We start from the raw sequence: 22,790 nt of genomic DNA on the forward strand, positions 1-22,790 counted from the left end.
CTCCGTATAAGGCAGCTTCCTATGTTCCCAACTAGGCACTGTACATTTAAAGTAAAAACAAAAAAAGGCCTTGCCTGCAGTCACACAGTCTACAGTTATAAATAAAACATAACAGGGATGAAAGTAAAGTAAAAGGGAAGGCGGGTTAAAGAGCAAAGTATAATGAACAATATACAAAAATAATAAACACATCTTAAAGCAAATACAGCACGAAGTTTGAGAGAACATTTGTCTGATGCAGTAATGATGTTCATATGACACATGATACCCCATTCAATGAGGCCCTAGGCAGTCTTGTTATTTGATATAAAAACAATTCATCTTCATTTGCCACAAGAAGCTGGAAGACAGGATTCCAAATATTAGTTTTGGAATGGGCATATACTGAAGGCAGACAACTGGGCTTTAATCACCACTCCCCAAGAGTTAAAGATGATGTGACAGAGACATAGTTGTCATACTTGTACACACTTATCCCTCTATGATTCTTTCTCAAACAGGTTTTGCAGGCTTTTGTGGTGCTTCTAAAATCTATTCAATTAGAGATTGTTGTTGTTCAGTCGTTAAGTCGTGTCCGACTCTTCGTGACCCCATGGACCATAGCATGCCAGGCCTTCCTGTTCTCCGCTCTCTCCCGGAGCGTGCTCAAATTCATATTCATTAGAGATTACAACTGGACAAAAATAAAGTACATACATCATGGGAAATGACATTTATCATGGTCCCCAGGGCTTGAACCAGGAATCTCAAGGTCTGAGGCAAAAATCTAGCCTAGTGAGCAATTATGGACAGTGGGTGCTTAGGCCTTAGACCTCATTTCAAGCGCAGAAAGAAATAGGGTTGTGCAACATCAAACCCTGCAACTGGCAGGCAGTATGAAGCCTCTGGATTGGTCAGGCTTGATATAATAGGAGCATGCCTGCTAGATGGCTCCACAGACTACTTGGTGACTGCACTCCAGCTGCACTCCAGCACCCCCAGCTGAAGCATGGAACTCAGGGAACCTGAGCTGGAGAATCTCCAGGTCGAGATTTGGGTTCAGTTGACTTGGCCCTGCCTGTTGGCCTGCCCCAATCAAAGCACAGTGACTCTTTAGAAAACTGTTGTTTGTGTCCAGGTTTAGCAACACTGTGCTGTAGCTTTTAGCTCATTTATCGTAAGAGTAAAGAATCCTTGCTTTGCCTTGAATAACAGAACAGTGTGCTACATATGAAACACCAGGAGAACCATCTCCTCTTCTCAGAATAGGAACATGCATTGTGAGACGGGACAATGGAAGACACTGTTGGTACTTACAAATACTTCAATGGTGATGGGGACAGTGCTGTTGAGTGCTGGGACACCTGCATCCTTAGCCATCACTGTCAAGTAAAGAACTCCATTGAGAACTTGCTCATAATCCAAAGGGCGGACAACACTTATCACTGAAAAGGCAAGAAACCTGTGTTGGCAATTATTGACATTACACATTTTTTAAAAATCTGAGCATAATGCACATACATACATGGCTTGGACTCACCTCCATAACCTTCAGACAAAGTAATGTCAAAGTAACTTCGGAATGCAGAAGCATCCACAATGCTATAAGTGATCTGGTTGTTTGGAGGAGAATCTTCATCAGATGCCTAGGTTAAATCAGAAGAAATGCCTTAATATTACCAATATATTGATATATATTGATATGTATTGGAACTTTTAGATAATAGGCTATACTGTAATTACCAATGGAGAATATTCTTATGAATGTTTGTCAAGCCATGCCAGCCATATACTTTGTTGGGGAAACTGGGTGCAGATACCTGTCTTAGAGCATCTGATGTGTGATAGTGGATTTGCTGGCTGCTAGGAATGCTCATGTTGCTTGCCCCACTTATGCTCTACTTGTATATTTGTAAGTAAGACAAATATTACACAAATACCACAAATCTTCAGTGGCCTTTCCTCCAAAAGGAAGTCAGAGCCAGGTAGTCCTACTCCAGGAACATCTCACTGCTGGGGGAAGTGGGGAACACTTAACAGCCTCTGAGCTTCAGCTCTTTTCTCAGATATTTCCCAAGAAAACTAATACGAGTCATATCATGTTCTTGGTGGGGTTACTGATGTTGTATTCCATTTCTGGATTTTGTTGTGAAGAAGTGCTTCTTTCAATAGAGAGGAACTAATTTCCCTGCAGTGATCCACATGATGGCTGGACAGATAGGATACGGAATATTACCAGTGTTGTGTAGTGGATAGAGTGTTGGGTTGGGACTTTGGAGATCTGGGTTCTAGTCCTCACTTGGCCATGAAGCTCACTAAGTGACTTTGGGCCAGTCACTGACTCTCAGCTTAACCTACCTCACAGGGTTGTTGTGAGGATAAAATAGAGAGGAGGAGGACTATGTGAGCCTCCTTGGGTCCCTTGTAAGAGGAAAAAAGGTGGGATATAAATGTAATAAAAATATTGTCTATTTCATCATGAGCTGATCTGCTAGTCGGGAAGGAAACTAAGTTGTCACACGGAACCATGGGCTGAACACCTCCCAGCTAGTGAATCTGCTCCCAATGAAAGGCTGAATAAGATTTGCTGGCTGGGAAGAACTCTAACTGGACACATCAAGTGGCGGTCTGAAGGCCTCCTCCCTTGCCACTGGATAAGGTAGTGCCCCAGCCTGCTGAGTGCAGCTTTTTGATTCTATAAACTGCATACCCACAAAGAGTAGCAGTAGAATATTCCAGGAAGAGAAATGGCAAAGAGCTTATCAAAAGGGAATGTGCGTGATGTGAACACAGCCTGAAGATCATTCTAAAATTACACTTGCATATACACACCCTGAGGCTGTTCTAACAGGGCTCAGGAAAACATTTGATTTTTATTGCTTTCTAGTAGGGGAAGGTTAAGATTTCATTATCAAGTAATAGGTCAACTAGCCCCTTCCTACAGTGATTTTTAAAATGATCCAAATGAGAATAATGTGGGTAATGACTCTATTCACAGGGACCTTTTCTTTTGAGTGAGCCTCTGCTTTTGATTCTGCATTTATAGCAGGTGAAATATTGTGAAATCCTTTTGACTTTCCCTCTTCTCCTTTCGTTGCTTTGTATCCACTGGCGTAGCTTGTCAATGTGCATAAAGCTTTGTAATGCCAATAAAGGCTGTCCAAGTGGGATGTCCTCTCATCTCATACATTTCAAACACATCCAAATGGAAGCGTGGCTTCTGTCAGTAATGCTGCATCTCCATTTAGCAGAGCATTCATGTTCTCCTACAGCATTCACAAGAAATGCCTAAGTGGAGAGGGTACAGGGCAGGCATTCAGGGGTAATGGAAAGACAGCTCTCCCTATTTAATGTGCCTTCATTACCTAGACAAATGATAACATCCTTCCAATCCAGGCACAAAAATTCACAGGTAAGTCCCAATCACCTGCAGTGTAATGAAATCTGATTCAGTAAAATCCTGGGCCTAAAGCACAGTGATGGGTGAGCTCTTCCTGAGTCACCTCATAATGAATTCAGTTTTTGCTGAGCTTTCTCAGGGAATCCTCAATAAAGGCAGAGGGATTCCAACATAATCTCTGCACCCAGCAAACATATCCTTCCAACTCACACTTGGTGGGGAGGAACCAGTGGTGAAGACTGGTGAAGCATTGTAGGTCTAATCCTTAAAGCCAGGAGACTCCATGTCCAGAATGTCATTTACTCCCTAGGTTCATGGAAATTAGAGTTTCCTATGACCCCGATTCAATAAATTGGGCCAGGAGGCATAGGAAAACAAGTCCCATGCTCCTGTGCCTGTTAGGAGCACAGAGTATCAACTGGCATGCCACCTCAAACTGTTACAGATAAAGCTTACACAACAACTCTCTCCCCCTTCCAAGAATAAACATTAAGAGCCAGCAAATATCCAACTGACAACAGATAGATACAGATGACAATGCATTCTTCCAGATATCCACATCTGCATCTCAGTATTCTTATCCTTGTCTCTCCCACTTCCTTTCTCTTGTATAAACCACATGACCAAAGTTAGCCTGTGAAAAAGTTCATTCTCTCTCTTGTATGCATCCTCAAAATAAAGAGAGCATCTCATACTTTTCTGTACTTCGGCCTGGGCAGAAAGTTGATTGGAATCTACTTGTATCTAGGCAATTTGTAATAGATCTGCAAGGGTTTCTGACTTTCAACTGTTTAACAATAGCAACAACAAAAAGGCTCCACCTCACTAAATCAGGGAGCTGAAATGAATAATGCTTGTAGGAAAAGTAGGAGTGAATTTTTGTTTGAAAACACTGTGAGCTAAGTTCTGGTACTGAGAACAAATTCTTGGGCTCAGCATGTGCTCAAAGGTGCCCTGGTGTATTGTTTCAGGCCTTGAGTTCTTACGATGCCCAGAGATATAGTTTGGGTTGCAGGGTTCTGGTAGGAATCAGATCTTGAATAGAGATCAGGCTGGATCAGGTTCCTCAGGAATTAAGGCCGAAAGAGATCAGCACCACAGAAAGCTCCAAGAGGTGTCAGGGCTGGAAGGCAGAAAGGATTGTCTGCTCCAACAAAGACCAGAATAAGACTGAGGCTTAAATAGGACATTACTGGTATATAGGCTGGTTAGCTTTTCCTCCACCATTACTGATGCTTTGACCCATAAAGGGGCTTGGTTTGTTTTAGCAGCCTCAGTCTGCAGTGATGTAGAAGTGGTTGTGGCATGCTAGAGTCTTCCTGACCTGAGACCTTAGAGTCTGAGGATGATAATGGAACCTCCTCTGGAGAGAGGGTTTCTCTGGAGAATTGGGTCCTGGGAAGACAGAAGCTTCATGATGCCTTTCCATTGGTGAATCTTCTTGTAACGACTCTAGAGTCTCTTCTGAGGATGAGGGGTCAGAATCCTCAGAGGATGACAGTTGGGGTGCTGGTCCATGACACCTGTTCCTTCATTCTAAGTGTGGTCTGCCTGGCATCAACAATGCCATCCTTTTGGCACCAGATTAAGGCTTTCCTTTACTCCCAGGCACTTGACAGTGTATGATAAAAAATTGTTTTAACTTGTCCTGCAAAGTTTATTGTCAAGTGTTTTGTTTTAAATTGTTTGGTATGTAAATGATTTTTATATTATGTTTTGTATATTTAAGTTTTTAATCCTTCCTTTGTAAACTGCCCAGAGAACTTTGGCTATTGGGAAGGACAGAAATGTAATAAATAAATAAATATGACCTGGTTTGCACATAACAACAAACAATGTGTTGTTTAACCCATGGACTGTTGGGGCCATGCAGGAGCGAGCAAGAACACAGCCTCATGACCATTTCCACTTCGTTTCTGGGTTACAAAACTGTTTGCTGTGATGTCCGAACCTGGAATTCTCAGTTGTTGAGAGAAAAACAACCCAGAGTTTTAGCCTAACAACAAACCATAAGTTAAAATTCTGGGTTATTTCTCCCAGAACAAACCAGATTTCCAGGTTTGTGTGTTGCGGCAAACTGGATGCAAAGCAGAAGTGGCGAGTGGTTGCAAAGCAGCATACTCGGTTGCTCGCTCTCACATGGCTCCAACAACTCATGCATTGTTGTTACGTGTGAAGCAGGTCTATATGTCTGCTCTCCTGAGCCACTACTTTGTATTTGACTCTGGCGGGTGGACCTCAAAGTGCTAGTGAAAAAACTAGAAAAAGATCCCACAAGCCTTAACTTTGCCCACCTCTGTTGTACACTGCTTGTAATTCCTGCTCTAGATTGCTGATAAATGGCATCCATATTTCCGAAAACATACTTCTTTAAAGTATGTTAGAAAACGTACTTTAATTTTTAAAAATCCTACTGAATATATACAAGAACATCACAAGAAAGCAACACAGAAATAATACAGAAGTGAAAAAATAGGAGATAATTTAATTATTAATTTAACCAGTCTTTTTTTCCTTTAAACTCTTCTCTCTTGGCCTAAATCAGTTCTGAGAGCTGACAAATAGTTATGACATCTCAAAGCCTTGCATACCATTATCCCTGGTGGAGCAGATGTTTTCCTCTGCATGCCATAGAGAGCATAGCTGCTGTCAAGACAGGCACTGCCAGTTTTCTGTATGTGACTTGTTTACCTTCTCCCTCTAGACTAGTGATGTGCTGAAATAGGAGGCACATTTTTGTAAATAATTTTGCTTCCTTTGGGTATTTTTCACACCCCTTTGTGAAAAAGTGCATCTTTGGGAAAGAAGGAAGTGCATCCTATTGAAAGTAATAGAGCAAGGAAGGAATCCCCCACATTTGAATATGCCTCTGTTGTTCCTCTGCATTGCCATTACTTTCAATGAGATATGCATTGGGACATGCACTCCAGTAAAAGAGAGCCTGGTCTGATGGCTCTGGCAATGGTGACATATTCTCTCTTGCTCCTCTCCCCACCAAGCATTAGCAGATCAAGGGAACAATGGTTGTGAGCAAGTATGAAAAACATGCATGAAAGAATGGAATATGATTTTTCACATATATTTTCATCTTCCCTGAAATGGCAACTTTTGCTGTGAAAATCAAACCTCACAAAAATTCTGTGCAGCACTACTCAGGCTATCCAGGACAGGTTTTGACTCTAGTGAAATGCCATCACCTCAAAACCTTTTAAAATGGTAGCATGTGTTGTACACATGATGGACATTTTGCTGAACACATTTCCCACAAGCACGGTTCTAGCTGGGCTAAAACACAGTTTCCAGCAACAAATACATCACAAGCAGCCTTTAATTTACATTGATATTCTGTGCACATGAAATAAGTATATCAGGGGGTTCTAAACATCAGTTTCTTACCCTCACACGGACCACCTGAGCGACTGAAGGTTCATTTTCCCGTAAAGCTCCCAAATAAGAATCCTTCTGGAAGGTGGGGATGTTGTCATTAACATCCAGGACATTAATGCGGACTCTCCCTGTTGTCTCTTCCCCGCCCCCATCTCTGGCAATGATAGTCAGTGTATAGCGTTGGGTTGTCTCAAAGTCCAGCCGGGCAATCAGTGTGATTATGCCTGTGTCCTTGTCTAATGAGAATCTGGAAGCCAAAACAGCAAACAAACACTAATCCCAGGTACATTATGCATCTAGAACCTGTTTGAGGAAAGCACCTGGAGAAGGAGGTGAATTTTTTAGTCAGCCAGCAACAGAAGGGTTAAGCATGTCATCTCTTCACTCCTACACTCAGAATTGCCACCTCCTGACACTGCTTTTCACTATAAAAGTACACATTTGAATGTAATATGTTGTTAGCTTTTTAGCAGACAGGCAAAACAATCTTAATCTCCCTTCCACTAAAATGAATGCGGATTTTGCTAAGGTGCTTGCATGAAACTATATAGTGAGCAGGAACTTGTCTTACTGTGGTTCACTTCAAATCAAGCCTCTCTGAATACCCTTTCAGCACATTATTAGTTGCTTCACCCTACATCCTCTTCCCATGACTAGAATCCATGTCATTTTTATGTGGAGGCAGAGATTTTAATGAGCTGATTAGTCTCATAGGACCTGCCAAGCACTGAACTACACCATCTTTTGATACCACTTTCAGGAATCCCGAGGCACTAAGTCCCTTCTAGTCTAGCCTTCAGATTGACTGAGGTTCTTGTAGAAATCTTTCAAAGCAGACCAACCTCAGTCCTGGACATTCTGATGCAAAGCCAGTAAGCTAGAATGCAGGATGGAGAGATCTTAGCTGTTCAGCTCCGTAATTAGTTTGTTAGTTGAATTGTAGGTTCTGCTCCATAATTAATTAATCAATACACTAACTTGAAGTCTGCATTACTTACAGAGAGATCCTACAATGTGCAACTGACCAGAGGCATGCACTGGAGCTTAATGTCCACCGAGCATGTCACAACCTCCACAGTGGAGGCAGTGTCCTCTCTGCCACCTTTGAAGGATTGGGTGGGTGGGGGGTTAGCAGAGAGTGAGCAGCGGTGGAAGGAAATAATCTCCATCATGCAGGCAGGCCAGGGATCTCTTTGGGTACATGAGAAAAACATGATTCTGAGAAGCCACATCCTTAGTCTGGGAATACGGTGTAATTTCCTCAGGCCATGCTAGGCCAACTTGTTGGAAGCCTATGCAGCCCCTTCAGATTCCAATAAGTTGGGGGTTTCATATAGGGCAGGGTTCCACCCAAACACCCCCACACACAACATTTGCAGATGATTCTAGAATTCTATCTCATTCCTAACCAGGATCATACCAAGTCTCTTCTTAACATGCTTTCTCTTAACTGCCCCCTCTAGCCCTTAGCACCTATCCTCTATTGGTTGTTCCTTGTCTTGCTATAGAATTGCCTCCTTGGAGAGTAAGCTCTATCTTTTTTTCCTTGATGGCGAAATGTGCCTCACCAAGTTCTGATATAAGGCAAGGGACACTGTCAATCCAATCCAACACTAGCACCTTTTTAAATGGGTGAATTTCCACTTTCTGGTTCAGTTCCTGAGAAACATTCAATGATCCCAAACAATGATGACAACAGAAAAGAAAGGATTTTCTATCGGTTTAGCACACTAATAACAATGAGAGTCAGAGCCACACTTACCTGTCAGGATCATCGCTGAAATAATAGCTGACTTTTCCGTAAGAGCCCACATCATTGTCTTTTGCCTAAAAATTAAAAAGAAAAGGCAATGCTAGTAACAGAGATATTTATGAAGAGTGAGTTTAACTCAAACCTTTTACAGCATATTAAAGCACATTGGGATAATATGTAAGAGTTGTCAAATCAAAATTTATATGACATAGGGCAAAATCATGAATCCTTGTTTAATTTCTTGCCACTACCCTGGATAGGAAGGAAACAGCTTCCAGCCTGAAGCAGCTCAGAAAAACTATTTCTCATCATTCTGATGTTAGGTCCGTATTGTATTGTATTTCTGAATCACCCCTCCACTTGAGGCAACTGACAAAATGGAGTGCTTCCTCTTTTCTTACTCCTCAACTTACTCCACAGCAGCTAGAGCAGCCTTTCCCAACCTGGTGCACTCCAGATATTTTGGACTACAACTCCCAGCATTTCTGACTCTTCATTATGCTGGTTGGGGCTGGTCAGAGTTGGAAATCCACTATATCTGGAAGATTGGGGAAGGCCGCCCTAGGGTTCACAGTCTGACTTAGTGTGTTCTCCTTTATCTTGAACAACTGTTACCAATATCAATTGCCAACCACATAACACAATATAAGGACTGCACCTTATATTGGATGAGTATGGTTGGGACACTGTGACTTGTCTAAAAAGCCAGGATTTGAATTGTAATGCTTTCATTAGTTGCCTTTTTCCAAGTCCAGCATATTGAGCACTGACTCAAAATGGCTTCCATCAGGATCTTATCAAGCCAGGTATAGTTAGGTTACTTTCTCCATAGGCTAAAAAAGCCTGCACTTGGGCATCTGTTATCTGTCACATCTATTATTTCCACCCATATAATACAGCAACCCTCAATTATTCCCTCCACAATCTCTTCTGTTGGAAACCTCATGTAAAAATATACTGCCACTTGCAAGCCATGACCAACTATGCTAGCCTTCCCTAACCTGGTGTTCTTCACAGGTTTTGGACACTGATCAGCCCCAGCCATTATGGTCAATAATCAGAAACGCAGTGAGTTGTAGTCCCAAACATCTGGAGGACACTAGGTTTGAGAATTACTGGAATGAAAAATGTGCCCGAGTAAAGTCTACATAAATTGAAAAGTTCAAGGCAAAGAGCCATGAAGGCCCAGATGCTAAAAAATTTCAACTTTACGCTTTTAAACAGAAGGAACATAAAATTCCACATACCACATACGGACATAAAGGAACTTCATTTTTGGTAAGAACTGTGACTCTGCCATGGATGAAAGTTGTAAGTATTTCAAAGGAGACGCTTCATAATACCCAGGGTCAATTTCATCTTCAACGACATGTCAATGCCATAAAGAATACCTCTTTCCCATGTGACAAATCAACTCTCATGCCTCTAAAATAGGACTTCCACAGGAACCGGAAAAATAGAACAGTTTCATACTCTTTTTCCTTTCCTTCCACCTGAAATGTCACCACATAGCATGGCAAAGGGAGGTTTTTTAACCTCACAGTACTCATCTGAGCAATTTCTGAGCCTCCCCTCCAGGATACTCATTGCAAACGGTTAGGGGCTTGAGCATGACAATTTCCTCTCTCCCCCTAACCTCCATTTTCCATTTTTCTCAACTGACAACCTAACATTCTGTGACTCAATGGATCTCAGCAGTAGATTAAACTGATAGACTCACACAGCCTGCCAAACCTCTGATTCCTTTGGACTGCCAAACCAAAAAAGGGAGGTAAACCTCAAAAGGTGCTTAAGAAAAAGTATGCTTTATTCAGGAAAGCACTCCAATTTACAGTTGTTATATTTAATGTGTTTGGAGTATCACCATCCTTTATCTCCTGAATGGGGAATACCTTTGTCTTTTGGAAGGGCACTTGTGACAAGTGTATCTGATGAAGAGTGCTAACACTTGAAATGCATTAGGCATAACAATCATTTTCATAAATAAAACATATTTTTTCTTCAACACCTTCTGAGGTTCATTTGTTTCTCTTTTTTCCTTTTGGCTTGGTACTTGAAGATGCCCAGTTTCTGATTTCTTCCTGATTTCTTTTTTGCATTTTGAGTTGAGCTGGCTCAGACATACTGGGAATTGTAGGGCTTTTTAAAATGTCTAAACATGCATAGGATTGTGCCCTAAGTTGGGAAAACTTGAACCCCAAAAGATAGCAGGAATCAGCTGAAATTCTGGATTCTTGACACAATCGTTTTGGTTTTTGTACCTGTGTGCCTGTAGGGAAAAAGCTGATGCAGACATGCACACAGGCACAGAAGCTTCTACTTGTATTTATGATACAATCAAATGAAATCAATAGGAGATCTGCCATTAACCAGTACAAAGGCTATGAGTGGTCAGAAGGCTCTGCTGCCTACAACTTTTCTTGGAGTGCTAGAAGTGTTAATGCGTAAGTAACAGGAAGTAGACAGGAGGGATTCTCACTCTTAGCAGAATCTTAAGACCTTCATCAGAAGGATGATGTCCTTGCAAATCTTTTGAAGCTGTGACGGATTGCACAATCTGGTCATGGCAAAAAATAACATCAACCTTCTCAGAAAAGTGTGTAAAGCTCACAGTGTCATTCTGGGTGAACAAAGTGAGATTTGTGGGTGTTTTAAAATCTTGGCTCTAATGAATATATAAAATATGCATGAATGGCAGCAAAGGCAAAGGGGACAAATTTGTATTTTAAAATGAGAAATACGGAATAAAATCCCAAACTCTCTTGTTTTTTAAAACTTATTTTCTAAATTGATTTTTGTCTTAGCATCTTGGAGGTTGATGGATGGGAGTAAAAGCAGTGTCAGAATACATTTCATGCCAAAACTCAAAGGACTTTATGAGTGACATAGAATAAAACCTTACTGTATAACTGTCTTGATTTATATTAAGAAAGGCTGTGCCTATTTTTGAAGAGGCCACAAACGGTTGAATTTTTTCTGGGCTTAACTTACTGATGCTGGTAACAGGCAGCAGTGGATGTGGAAAGTGGCATACACAGATAAAGACTGAGCGAGATTTAGGACAAAATTAGGGATGGCGGAGAATTCCGCCATGGACTCCGGGGGGGCTGGATTATTGGAATCTGGCCCTCCCGGAGTCCGTGGCGGAACGGACCACCCACCCCGCCACCCTGTGAAGTCCGACCCGTCCGGATCCTACCTGGCACCACCAGGTCCGGGTCCGGCCGGGTCCATCTGCGGCCAGTCTTCAGATGCGAATGGTGTCCTGCCAAGAGGACGCCATTTGCATCCCTTCCCCTTACCGTGTTAGGCTACGTAAAGATTTATGTAGCCTATCAAGGTAAGGGGAAGGGACGCAAGTGGTGTCCGCTAAGCCAGCCACCATTTGTGTCCAAAGACCGGCCACCATTTGTGTCTGAAGACTGGCTATGGCTGGCCCTGGCCGGCGGCTCCGCGGAGTTGCTGTGGAGAGGAGCTGGCCGGGGAGGATGCCGGGGGGGGGAGGGCCGGATCACCTCCCCCCCCACAGAATCCCCAGCAGACTCCAGGTAAGGGGGTTTCGTACACCCCTAGAGAAAATATGGAAAACTACATTAGAGAACTACTTTAGAGAACTCAACTTCAATATCCTTCCAACTCTGTCAGTGGCATGTTTGCATCATTTCAGGCTGAGTAACACTATCTCAGAAAACATGCTGTGACATTAAATTATATCTTCTGTGCATTCCCCCCACCCCCATTTATTTATTCAAAAATTAAACCTTAATTCAGGGCTGGGCAGTGTTAGGAATGAATCTGAGCATGTGGAGGTAGCTAGCAGCTCAGATTCAGAATGGGAACAGCCAGAACAGGGGGAGGATCCCTCCCTAGTGAACTCAGATATGGCAAGGCCTTCTTCTCAAGACCTTGGCACACAGATGGCTCGGCCTGGAGGTCCCCCCCCCAACTTCCTCCTCCATGAGAACCCAGGTCTTGGGGGAGGAGGAGAGTGAGGGGTGTGACTTGAGGGATGCTAGGGTCCATCGCAGAGCGTTGTGGGAAAAGTTAGATGTGCAGCTCAGATGCTCCTCCAGGTTGGCTATGCATGATAGCCTACGTAGGAGGGAGCCACTGCAAGGGAGGAGCATCCCCCTTAAGCTAGTCTGGCTGAGAAGTTCTTGTTCAAACTGCTGGCAACTTCTCTAACTTCCACTTCAGCTCTTCCATTGAGATTCGTAATTGTGTGGAGTGGCTGTTTCCATTGTAGTTGGAGAGTTTCCTAGAATTTGCATTTGTAAGGAAGCTGGTCTTAACTAATAAAGTAGTGAGCCTGAAGCCTGGTACCTTGGAGAGTGTTGATTGTGAAGGAGGAGGATGAAGGAACGTGAAAGGCAACTTGTGGCTTTCTACTTTCCAGATGTTTTGCCCTACAACTCCTATCAGCCCTAGCCAGCATTGTCAATGGTGAGGGATGAGAACTGTAGGCCAAAACATCTGGAGGGCCAGAAGTTGCTCACTTCTGTCTTAATTGAAAGAATCTGTCATTAAGACAACAGCTATGCAAAATCTAATTTGGAGGGATCACTTCCATATGGCGTGTGCATGTGTGTGTGTTTGTGCACATGCATGTATGCACACAACTACATAGACACATCACTGTTGAGCAGAATCAGCAAGACCAATCCTCATGGTTTCACTTTAAAGTGGATATTCTGTGATTGCCCACTGCAAGTAACTCAGACAACAAAATGCCTGCATGACTGGCAAAATCCATTCTGATTTTGGGCAGCAGAACACAGCATTAGCACTTAAACAACAATGGCAAACACTTCCCTGTTTGGTTTTAATTGCATTTCAGTAAGGGAGAAAATGTGGATACCCACATTTTATGGGACAGTGCTTCAATCTGAAGGCCCCTCAGTTAAGAGTAATACTCTCTCACAAGTCCACTCAAACCTAATTACTTGTACAAAGCAAACAATTAACTAGGGAACTAAGGAACTTCAGAATAAGTACCTCCAAACAGAGTTTTAACAGGCCAACAGATGAAGGTTAAAAACCACTGATAGTGCTTTTAAGGAAACTTTGCATTTCAGGGTCACACCAAGCATTTTGTACTATCAACTTAGAAGACATGAACTTTGTTTGAAGAAGATCAAAACATGCCATCTGTTTGATTTCCCTCTCCTCCCCTAGCCCTGCAGCAATCCTACATTTCCTCCCTCCATTCTGCCCTCCTTTCCTTCAATTCAACAGTCTCAACACTGCTGCTTGGTCTGGCAGGGGTTGCCCAGTAGGATGCAATATACCTATCCATTTGCAACCATGTAGCAGACTTTCCAGGTGTTTGCCTTGCCCTGCCAGCTGGAGGCTAAGAGAGTTGCAAATTCCTCTTGGGTGGGTTATTGTCACAGCATGGCCTCACAAAATTAGACTTCAAATTTCATTGGCTCAGAACATGGCTTTGGGAAAGGGTTCCTTGTACTCCTGGACAAAATGTGTTCCACCTCATTAGGGAGAAGGCTAACGAGCTGGTCATGCAAGATGGCTCCGTCTTCATGTTCATTCCTATACTTTCCTTTGGCAGATAGCTCTCTCAGGCTGCTGCAAGTCAATCTGGCTGGTTCATCTGACCACAGGTATCCAGATGGTCCTTCAGCCAAATACTCCCTGGAGGCCAAAACCATTTTGCCTGGGTACTACTCTATGCCTCATATTAAATACCCCATTTAAAAAGATAATCTCAAAATATAACAGAGCCAGGAGACAAAGCCTAAATTCTCCATATTCCACATATACATTAGGATTATTTTGAAATCAGAGAACGATTCAGGCATAACCACCCACCCTGGTCTGCTGTTCCTTTGTTCATCCCAGGTGCATTCATTGTCGGACACAAATGCAATATGATTGCCAGCTGCAATGCAAAAAGGTGGCATGAGGACTAACAGAATGTGGTCCTTGTGCTTGGAAATGCTGGGCTTCAGCACCACCAATGTTGGGGACAAACAATAGTTTGTCAGGGTGTTCAAGCTGGCATAAGTGAGGTACCACTTCCCGTGATGTACATGCTCATTTCTTTTCCTTTGCTGTCATTTTGGGTCAAGCAAATTTTTAGAACACAAAAGTAGTGAACAGAGATAATAACTGGATACTTGTAGACAGTGTGATGGAAGTAATGCAGCATGGCTTGAACTTGTTAACACCTCTTGCCTTAGTTAGAGTTACAAGGAATAACACTCAAAGTAAACACAGTACTGTAAACTATATTTACTAGTTAATATTTGGGATATTTCTTTAACACAGGAGCTCAAAACGTTCCTTGGAAGAACCTGGGAGATGAAACACAGAGGCAAAAGGGCTAGGGAAAAATAGAGGCCTGCCACATTTCTCTGTGGCATCATCAGCAATCAGATGAAATCCAGACAGGATGGAGATGCCAGTGGTGGGCAGTCCCACTGACCAGAGTTCTGGGAAATGCATCTTTAGATGTGGTCACATTCCTTTTAAAAGCCTGAGCATGCTCCTGGACTGCAGTGCTGGCTCTGAATGTAACGGCTGTGTCCAGGACTATGTTTTATTGGCTTTGGCCATTATGCTAGCTGGACCCTTCCTGGAGTATTTGGGCACACAGTGTCTAATAACCTCTTTACCTAATGACTGCCATTTGCTCTATGTGGGGTTGCTCTTAAAGACAGCCTGGAAGCTTCAGCTACTTCAGAATACCCAAACACAACATTGTTGGGTGCTGGCAAATGGCAGAATGTAACACAATTCCTACATGAGCTCACTAGTTGCTGATTTGCTTCCAGACTAATTCCAAGCAGCTTTTTAATTGACCTTTAAAGATCTAAATGACCTGCCTGGACCTGGCATATTTTAGGATGGGAGGGGGGGACTTGGGGCCCTTCAGAGGTTTTGACCTACAACTCCCATCATCCCTCAACATTGGTGGCTATGATGGCTAGGGCCCATGGGAGTTGTAAGCCAAAACATCTGGAGGGCCGGATGTTGCCTACGCTTTAGGAAATCCCTTCTCCCATATGTACCTTCCTCCCTGTGATGAATTAAGACCAGTCAGAAAGATTATGCTTTGGGTGCTACCGCCGTCTGAAGCACAGTTGCTACTGGAAATAGGTATTTTTCAATGGTGGCCCCTGAATTATGGCACTGTCTCTCAAGAGTGGCATGCCAGGCATAGGTTTTTAAGTATCAAGTGAAGGCACATCTCAGTTTGAAAGCTGCTAATTGGAGTTGCTGTTTTTAAGCAATATTTTTGAATTTTTGAATTGAATATTGTAGTTTTTTTGGTTTGGGGTTGTTTTTCTTATAAATAAAACTAATTTAGAAAGCAGGCAAGAGGAAACAAGTTCCTGTTTTGTAGTGGATGGAAATAAGGGATGGGGTGACACATTTATTCCTGAGCAATACTGGCACATTCCAGGAGGAATTCAGATTTCCCTTAGCAATGATCTATACACCTCCCTAGAGAATCCTGCCTCATGCATTGAATAACTGTTGACTTAACACCATGCAAGTTTACCCAAATTTAACTGTGCGCAAGTCCAGGTTTGAGCCTGTGATGATTCTAACCTGCTTGACATAGCTACTTCCATTTTATAGTGCTCAACCTCCATTTTGGGAATAGAAAAATGAGTTTGCTTTTGTCCTCATGTATACGTCTTTGCCTGTCACCTAGAAATGTAGAAGGCTGAAATTATGTTTTTCCCAGAAAAACTAATGGCTCAGCACTTAAGAATGCTTACTTCATCTGGCCACCTACATCCATATGGAAATGAAATTCTAACCCTCAGAACTCTGTGCCTCAAGTAATTCTGTGCCCTACCCAGCATGGAGTGCAGACATTTCAGCAATAATATCTTCTTTCCTTTTATGTTTGGAATTCCAAGTGAGCTGATTTCTTAAAAACAGATAATAAACCTGTCTCTCATCTATTACAGTAGATTGCCTCTGGGTTTGTGCCCACCTCAGGAGAGACGGATCACTCTGTTTCTGGTCCAGTTTCTCAGTTTCCCATGTGGTCATTAATAAGTCTGTCCTGTCCCATTTCCACATTAATATCCAATTTTTTAAAAATCTCTGCATGAAAAGGTATTTAAAATATATTTTGGAACATATTTTCTCACAAAATTTGCATTTTTATCCTATAATACATGTTTTATATGCATTCTGAGCTGAGAACTGCATTGCAAAAATTGGAGAAGTGTGAAATCCAAAAGATAACTGCATTCTAATACACATATTCATCTGGGAGCTGTGGATCAGTAGATGCTACCAGTGAACACATATTTGGGTTTTATGGGGGGAAACAAGGCATCCCCAAATGCCTTGAGGGCTAAAAGGAAAGAATGAATGTCCACTAGGGGTGAGGTGGGGGCAGAAGCTATTTATTACCACATAAATAATATAATATTATTATAACAGTAAACCATCAGGTGATGTAATATTAGGAAGTTGGTAAAATCTCAACTGAGTCTTGCCACAGAGCCTTACCCAGATTCACTGATGATCTGCTATCAGCCCAAACCTGTCCCAAAGGGCCCAGTTGTGAAGTTGAAATCCAGAGGGATAATTTTCCATGCAAACGCCAGCCCGTGTTTTTCAGCATGAGCATTGATATATCCATGATAGACTTCCCAAGCACACCACGAAATAATAATCATGCACATGTGTATCCATGTTTTCTAAACAGACTGTCATTCTGCTATGATCTTTAGATGCATTATATTAAGTAATGCCTTCCTCTGTGGGTGATTCTTATGAGATAACAAGAAACACCTTAGCAGATGGTTTAGGTAAGAACACTGCACCACCAACATGAGTAGTTCTGACATTTAGTAAGCCAATCAGCTAACAGTTTGTGTTGTTAAAAGGAATTGTGGGGAGGGGGGGCAGCCTGGACCATAACAGATTATTTCATAAGACGATTTATACCCATTCGCCTAGTTTTTCTCCACACCTTGCAGGTGTTCAGCATAACCAAGCCAGGACTTTTGTTCTTGTCTAGTGCAAGCATGGTGCAAAAGGACAGAAACAAGATAAGTCGGCTTTCCAAATACATGGATTGGCCACTGATGAGGTAATGATTTATACCAAGCTTGACGATGCTACGGAATGCTAGCATTACCAGCAAAACTAATTCCCCCATTTGGCCCTTTATAATTGCATTTGTAAGTGCTTATTTCAGTGATGGACAATGCTGGGGGAAGCATAATTTTCTTCTACTGACATCCACATGGGGGAGGGGGGACTATAAGAAGAAGAAGAAGGTTAAAAGAAGGTTACATAGTGCAAGATTAGAAGAGTGGCTCTATGGGGCCCACCTGGATTAATTCAGCAGCCCAGTCCCAGGGGGACCAAAGCTATGCAGCCCACCCTAATTCTGTGATTTCCTCCTATGTTAAACAAGACCCACTGAAATCATCTCACAGAAAGTGTTGTTGGACAATTTTCATGGCTGATTTCTTTTCCTTTTGAGCAGGAGAGCTAACACTGAGCATTTCACCAGCTTCTATCCCTTCTTGAGTTTGAAGTGCAAGGGCAGCTGCTCGTTCCCTCACCCAACCCGCTGCCTCAAAACTGCCTGTGATGGATCTGCCATTTTATCCAGGACGGCAATAATGTGCGTAATCATCAGACTCAAAAACATCATTGCACTGCCAAGGCAAAATGCATTTGACACATTCAGGCTGTGATTGTCTCGAGATGGAAAAAGCAACCCTCTATCTCAGTTCACTTCAGCTCGTTTACTCAGAATAAATTCCAAAGGATTTAAAAAAAAATTTACACTGGTGTAAAATGGGGCAGGATCAAGATGAGTGGGGTCTTTTATAAACTGAAAGAGTTACTGAGTCACATGGTATGCAGTCTCACATGTCTTAGAGAGGCAGCCAGGGAAATAATACAGGTTATTGCTGTTTGACAGAAGGCAAGGCAGAGAAGTCAGAACACACACTTTGAACACCTTTAATTTTGTGGCCGTTGCAACTGTCATTTCATTGAATGTCTGGTTTTCTAGTACAGATGAAGTTTCTTAGTGGGTCATACACTACACAAAGAGACAAAAAGCCAACGAGGAATCTAAATCCAGTTCTCAATGTGACTAAATCCTATGGGTTTATTGGGCTGGGGGTGGGCAACATGCTAAGAGCAAAAGCAAGATGGTGCAGGATCTGTGTTGCATCTTTGCCATACTATATACCTTAAAAATATTCCTGTCCCTGTGTTTCTTGATCCTGTTTCTTGAAACACTTGTTGTTGTTGTTGTTGTTGCTGCTGCTGCTGTTGTTGTTGTTGCTGTTGTTGTTGTAATAGTAGTATTTCTCCTCAGAGCAACACAGAAACAAAGATCCACAGCAGCCAGCAAGCCATAAAGGGAAAACTGATGCACATGTACTTCTAGATCATGGCTGCAAAGCAGATGATGATGATGATATCTTATGCTTTGCAGGCATGATCTAGAAGTTATGTGCCCCAGTTATGTATTTTTGTATTTTATTTAAATAGCACCATCAATGCACATGACACTGTACAGAGTAAAACAAAACAACAAATCCCTGCCCCAAACTTATATTCTAATAAAATCACAAAACCAAACCAAAAGGAAGGGAAGGAATGCACCAAAAGGACACGAGAAACACCACAAAAATAAATAATCAACATTACCAAACAATGAATAAAAACTAAACTAAAATTCCAAAAGCTCTGGAAAAGAGAAAAGCTTTTAGCTGAGATTTAAAAACAGTAATTGAACCAACCACCTGCAAATCCTCTGGAAGAGAATTCCAGGAATAGCGAGCAGCTAGATAGAATGGATGGAGCTGAGCAAGGGAAGTAGAAACCTTTGGTGAGTAAGAAACATACCATTTGAGGAGCGAAGAACGCGAGTGGGGCTATAATGTGAAATAAGGGCTGAGAGATAAGGAGGAGCTAGCCCATGACAGGCTTTAAAAGTCAGAAGAAGAAGCTTAAGTCAGAAGAAGAAGCTTATACTGAATCCTAAAAGGAACAGGAAGCCAATAAAGATTTCAGAAGTGGAGTAACATGATCAAAGTGAAGGGCCAGGAAAATAATCTTAGTGGCAGAATGTTGAATAGAAATCAACGAGCTAATTTGAGATGAAGGAAGACCAGTCAAAAGAAGATTGCAATAGTCAAGATGAGAGATGACCAAAGCATGAACAAGTTTTGCTGGCTGCTCTGGTTCTCTGCCTTTGTTGATCTGTCCTCTGCTCCACCAGCCACTATTGCATACAAACATATTTTTTCCTCCCAGAATTGAGGCCTCAGAGTTCTATTTTTCTTCAATAAATGCAAAATTTGTCAAATAGCACGCATGTACTTCTACATACCCCAGTAAGTCTGATGGAAAAGGAAAGAAATGGCCACGGGGTGATTTTGAGATGAAATTGTGAATCAGCAAGCCTTCTTGTAAAGAAATTTAACAAACAAAATAACAGCGCTGCGTCACCACAGTTTTTAAAAAGGAAGAAAAAGTGGGTATATATGAACATGTGCACTATAGTTTTGAGTGTGTCCAGGCATGTATAAATGCTCATATAATGACATAAAAGTCATTCAGAAGGTAAGGCAAAAGTTTCTGATTGGACAGGAGTCTAATGCTTAGTCCTTTCGCTCCTTCCCAAGTGGTCCTCCTGTTACAACACACAGTTTCTGCCAAGAAACTTGACAAACCTGAACTCTAAGACCCATGTCTTAATGGGTAAATTTGGATCAAAATACAATCTAAAGAGGAGAAATAAGTTATTTCAAGTAATTAATTCACAGAGCCATCTATACAAGGCAAATCTTCATGAAACATGGGGTAGCGCATGTTCATTTTGAACTGTCCATGTATGTCCATCCACAGTTTCTGGCTTATTGTGGTTTATTCTGCTATAAAATGGATAATAAATATCGAGAGCTTAGAAACAGTCTCACCTCTATATATGATATAAAATCCCTCTATTCCTTATAGCACTGCAATGGGGACACCACAGCTTACAGGATCAGGCATAAGAGTCCCAGTGCTAGATAAAGCAGATGAATATGATTGGGATGCATATTTTATTTACTTATTCATTCATTTATTTGAAGGATTTTTACTCCCTGCTTCAGCCAAAAAATGCTCCTAGAGTGGCTTACAAAGATCAGTAACAAGACAGTCCCTGCCCTCAGGCATACAATCTAAAAGACATGACACAAAAGGAAAAGGGATTGGGAGAGAGAAGAGAAAAAGCAAACCCAGGCACTAGTTTTTCATTACAAAGTTTTTACAATGGCCCTGCTTCCCAACGCTCCCTCAGCTGCAGTCTGATGGAATAGCTGCTGCTAGGTGGCACTACAGTTGATGGAAGGAGGAGCCTGATGAAGATAGCATTGCTGAGGGTGGCACTGCTTCCCTTCCCTCCATGAATATTTGAATATTTATACTAGCTTGGTCACATTCAAAATTATAGCACATGTATTCATAAATGCTCACCTCTGCGTAGCTGTCTTACATACTTCCCTGCACCCCTCAAGCATGCCTATCTTGTACCTATCTATTTCCACATTTATTACACATGCAGATCATTCCTTCCTCTCCTTTGTTCCTATACATCCGTCATCCACTTGCGATCAAAATTGGCACAGTTGCAGCTGCTGCCATAAAACCTGCTCAGAGACAAAAGCGGAAGGCGAAGCTGTGGAGCAGTTCTGCTCTTATGCACAAATCTGCAGAAAAGGGCATGTCGTACAATTTGTTCAGGAAACAATAGCAATGTTTGACATGTCATAAGGATTGATGAAGCAGAAATTTACATGGGAGAATGCATTTTTAAACAGCTCCATGAAGCCCTGGTGCTTTGCCAGTAATGGTTTCAACATTCATCATCCACTGAGCCCCCACTGAATAACTCCTTAAACTCCATGAGATTAACTCTACTCATAGCAGCTTCTGGGAGCCTGAAGACACAAGAATATTTCAATAGCAGAAATACTAGAAATGTGAGATCTTGAGCACACTTTTCCAGCAATCATAATAACCATCACTGCTCATGAGTGCTGGGATCATCTTTACAATGAAAGGGCTGCCTGGTCACCTTCATGTTATACTTAATGCTTTGGTACTTCAAATGTAACTACGTGAGTAGTAATAATGACTGTAGAGAAGTCAGCAGTGTGAAAAAAAAATACAGGGAAAACAACAGTTATGTTTAAGTGAATGGTCTGGATGCAGATTTAATCATACTTAGAGTAGACCCATTGGTATAATGGGACTTAAATTAACCATAACTGAAATCCCATTGATTTCAATGGGCCTGTATACCTAAGTCTGGATCCAACCCAATATTATAATTAAATTTCCAAAAATAGTGAAATCTTTACTATGTTTTGAAGATAACCTCAGAAAACAGTGTTAAATTCTGGTATTTTAGAAACCACAACTCCAGCCTCTCATAGTTGGGGTACATAACCTATAACAGTTCCACTCTGGCTGTTATCTGAGGACAAAACTGGTATGACAATAACAAATCTCTTTCCTTTCAAACTAGCTGTGGGAGGGCCCCATTTTGAGCATTGTGGTAGTGCTGGGGGTGTTTAACCCTTTGCTCTGTGCCACTTTCCCAGATCTAAATCTCCTAACTCCCCAAAGCTACTATTGGCCCTGCTGGAGAGATACAGACATTTGTATTAGTTTGTATGTCTGCTTGGGTAAAACTGAGGTAATGGAAACTGAAGCGGTGGACATAAATTAAACAACCCCCTGTGGAAGGATTTAGATGGATGCACAAAAACTAATTTCCCTTTGAAAAACTGCAACCTCAGCTAGGTGAAATAGCTAAATCTTGTTTTTAAATCAAGAAAATAATAAAAGACTTCATATGTGATGGTCAAGGCCTTTTCTATAGGGCTCCATACTGAACTGTCTTCCTTTTGTCTTACTAGATAGTTTCCTGGCATGTAGAAGCACATCTTGCACCTAGGGGTGTATGAAATACTCACCCCATTCCGATCTCAGGTGTCCGTGGGGGGGGGGGAGGTGATCTGTCCCTCCCCCTGGAATCCTCCCCGGCTGGGCCCATCTGCAGCTGGACTTCCGTCCACTTCAGGGTTGTGGACGCAAATGGCATCCGGCGTAGCCAACGCTATTTGTGTCCCTGCTCTTTGCCGTGATAGGCTACGTAAATATTTACGTAGCCTATCACTGAAAAGCGCAGGGACGCAAATGGCGTCGGCTACACTGGATGCCATTTGCATCCACAGTCCGGGGCAGCGGATGGATGGCAGC

At 42.1% G+C, this 22,790-nt stretch overlaps 1 protein-coding gene across 1 annotated transcript in view; it reads right to left on the reverse strand.

The window, feature by feature from the left end:
* The window catches only part of CDH23 (cadherin related 23), a 512,093-nt gene that overhangs the window by 59,721 nt on the left and 429,582 nt on the right, over positions 1–22,790 (reverse strand). The window contains exons 15-18 of the mRNA XM_084845647.1: positions 8,529–8,593; positions 6,776–7,013; positions 1,520–1,625; positions 1,297–1,424 (exon numbers count right to left, since the gene is read on the reverse strand). Coding sequence (XP_084701773.1) covers positions 1,297–1,424; positions 1,520–1,625; positions 6,776–7,013; positions 8,529–8,593 — 537 coding nt within the window. The remainder of the gene's footprint in view (positions 1–1,296; positions 1,425–1,519; positions 1,626–6,775; positions 7,014–8,528; positions 8,594–22,790) is intronic.

The sequence above is a fragment of the Heloderma suspectum genome, chromosome 3, assembly GCF_057233095.1.
Source record: "Heloderma suspectum isolate Gila_16-S chromosome 3, 16-S_ref, whole genome shotgun sequence".
NCBI lineage: Eukaryota > Metazoa > Chordata > Lepidosauria > Squamata > Helodermatidae > Heloderma > Heloderma suspectum.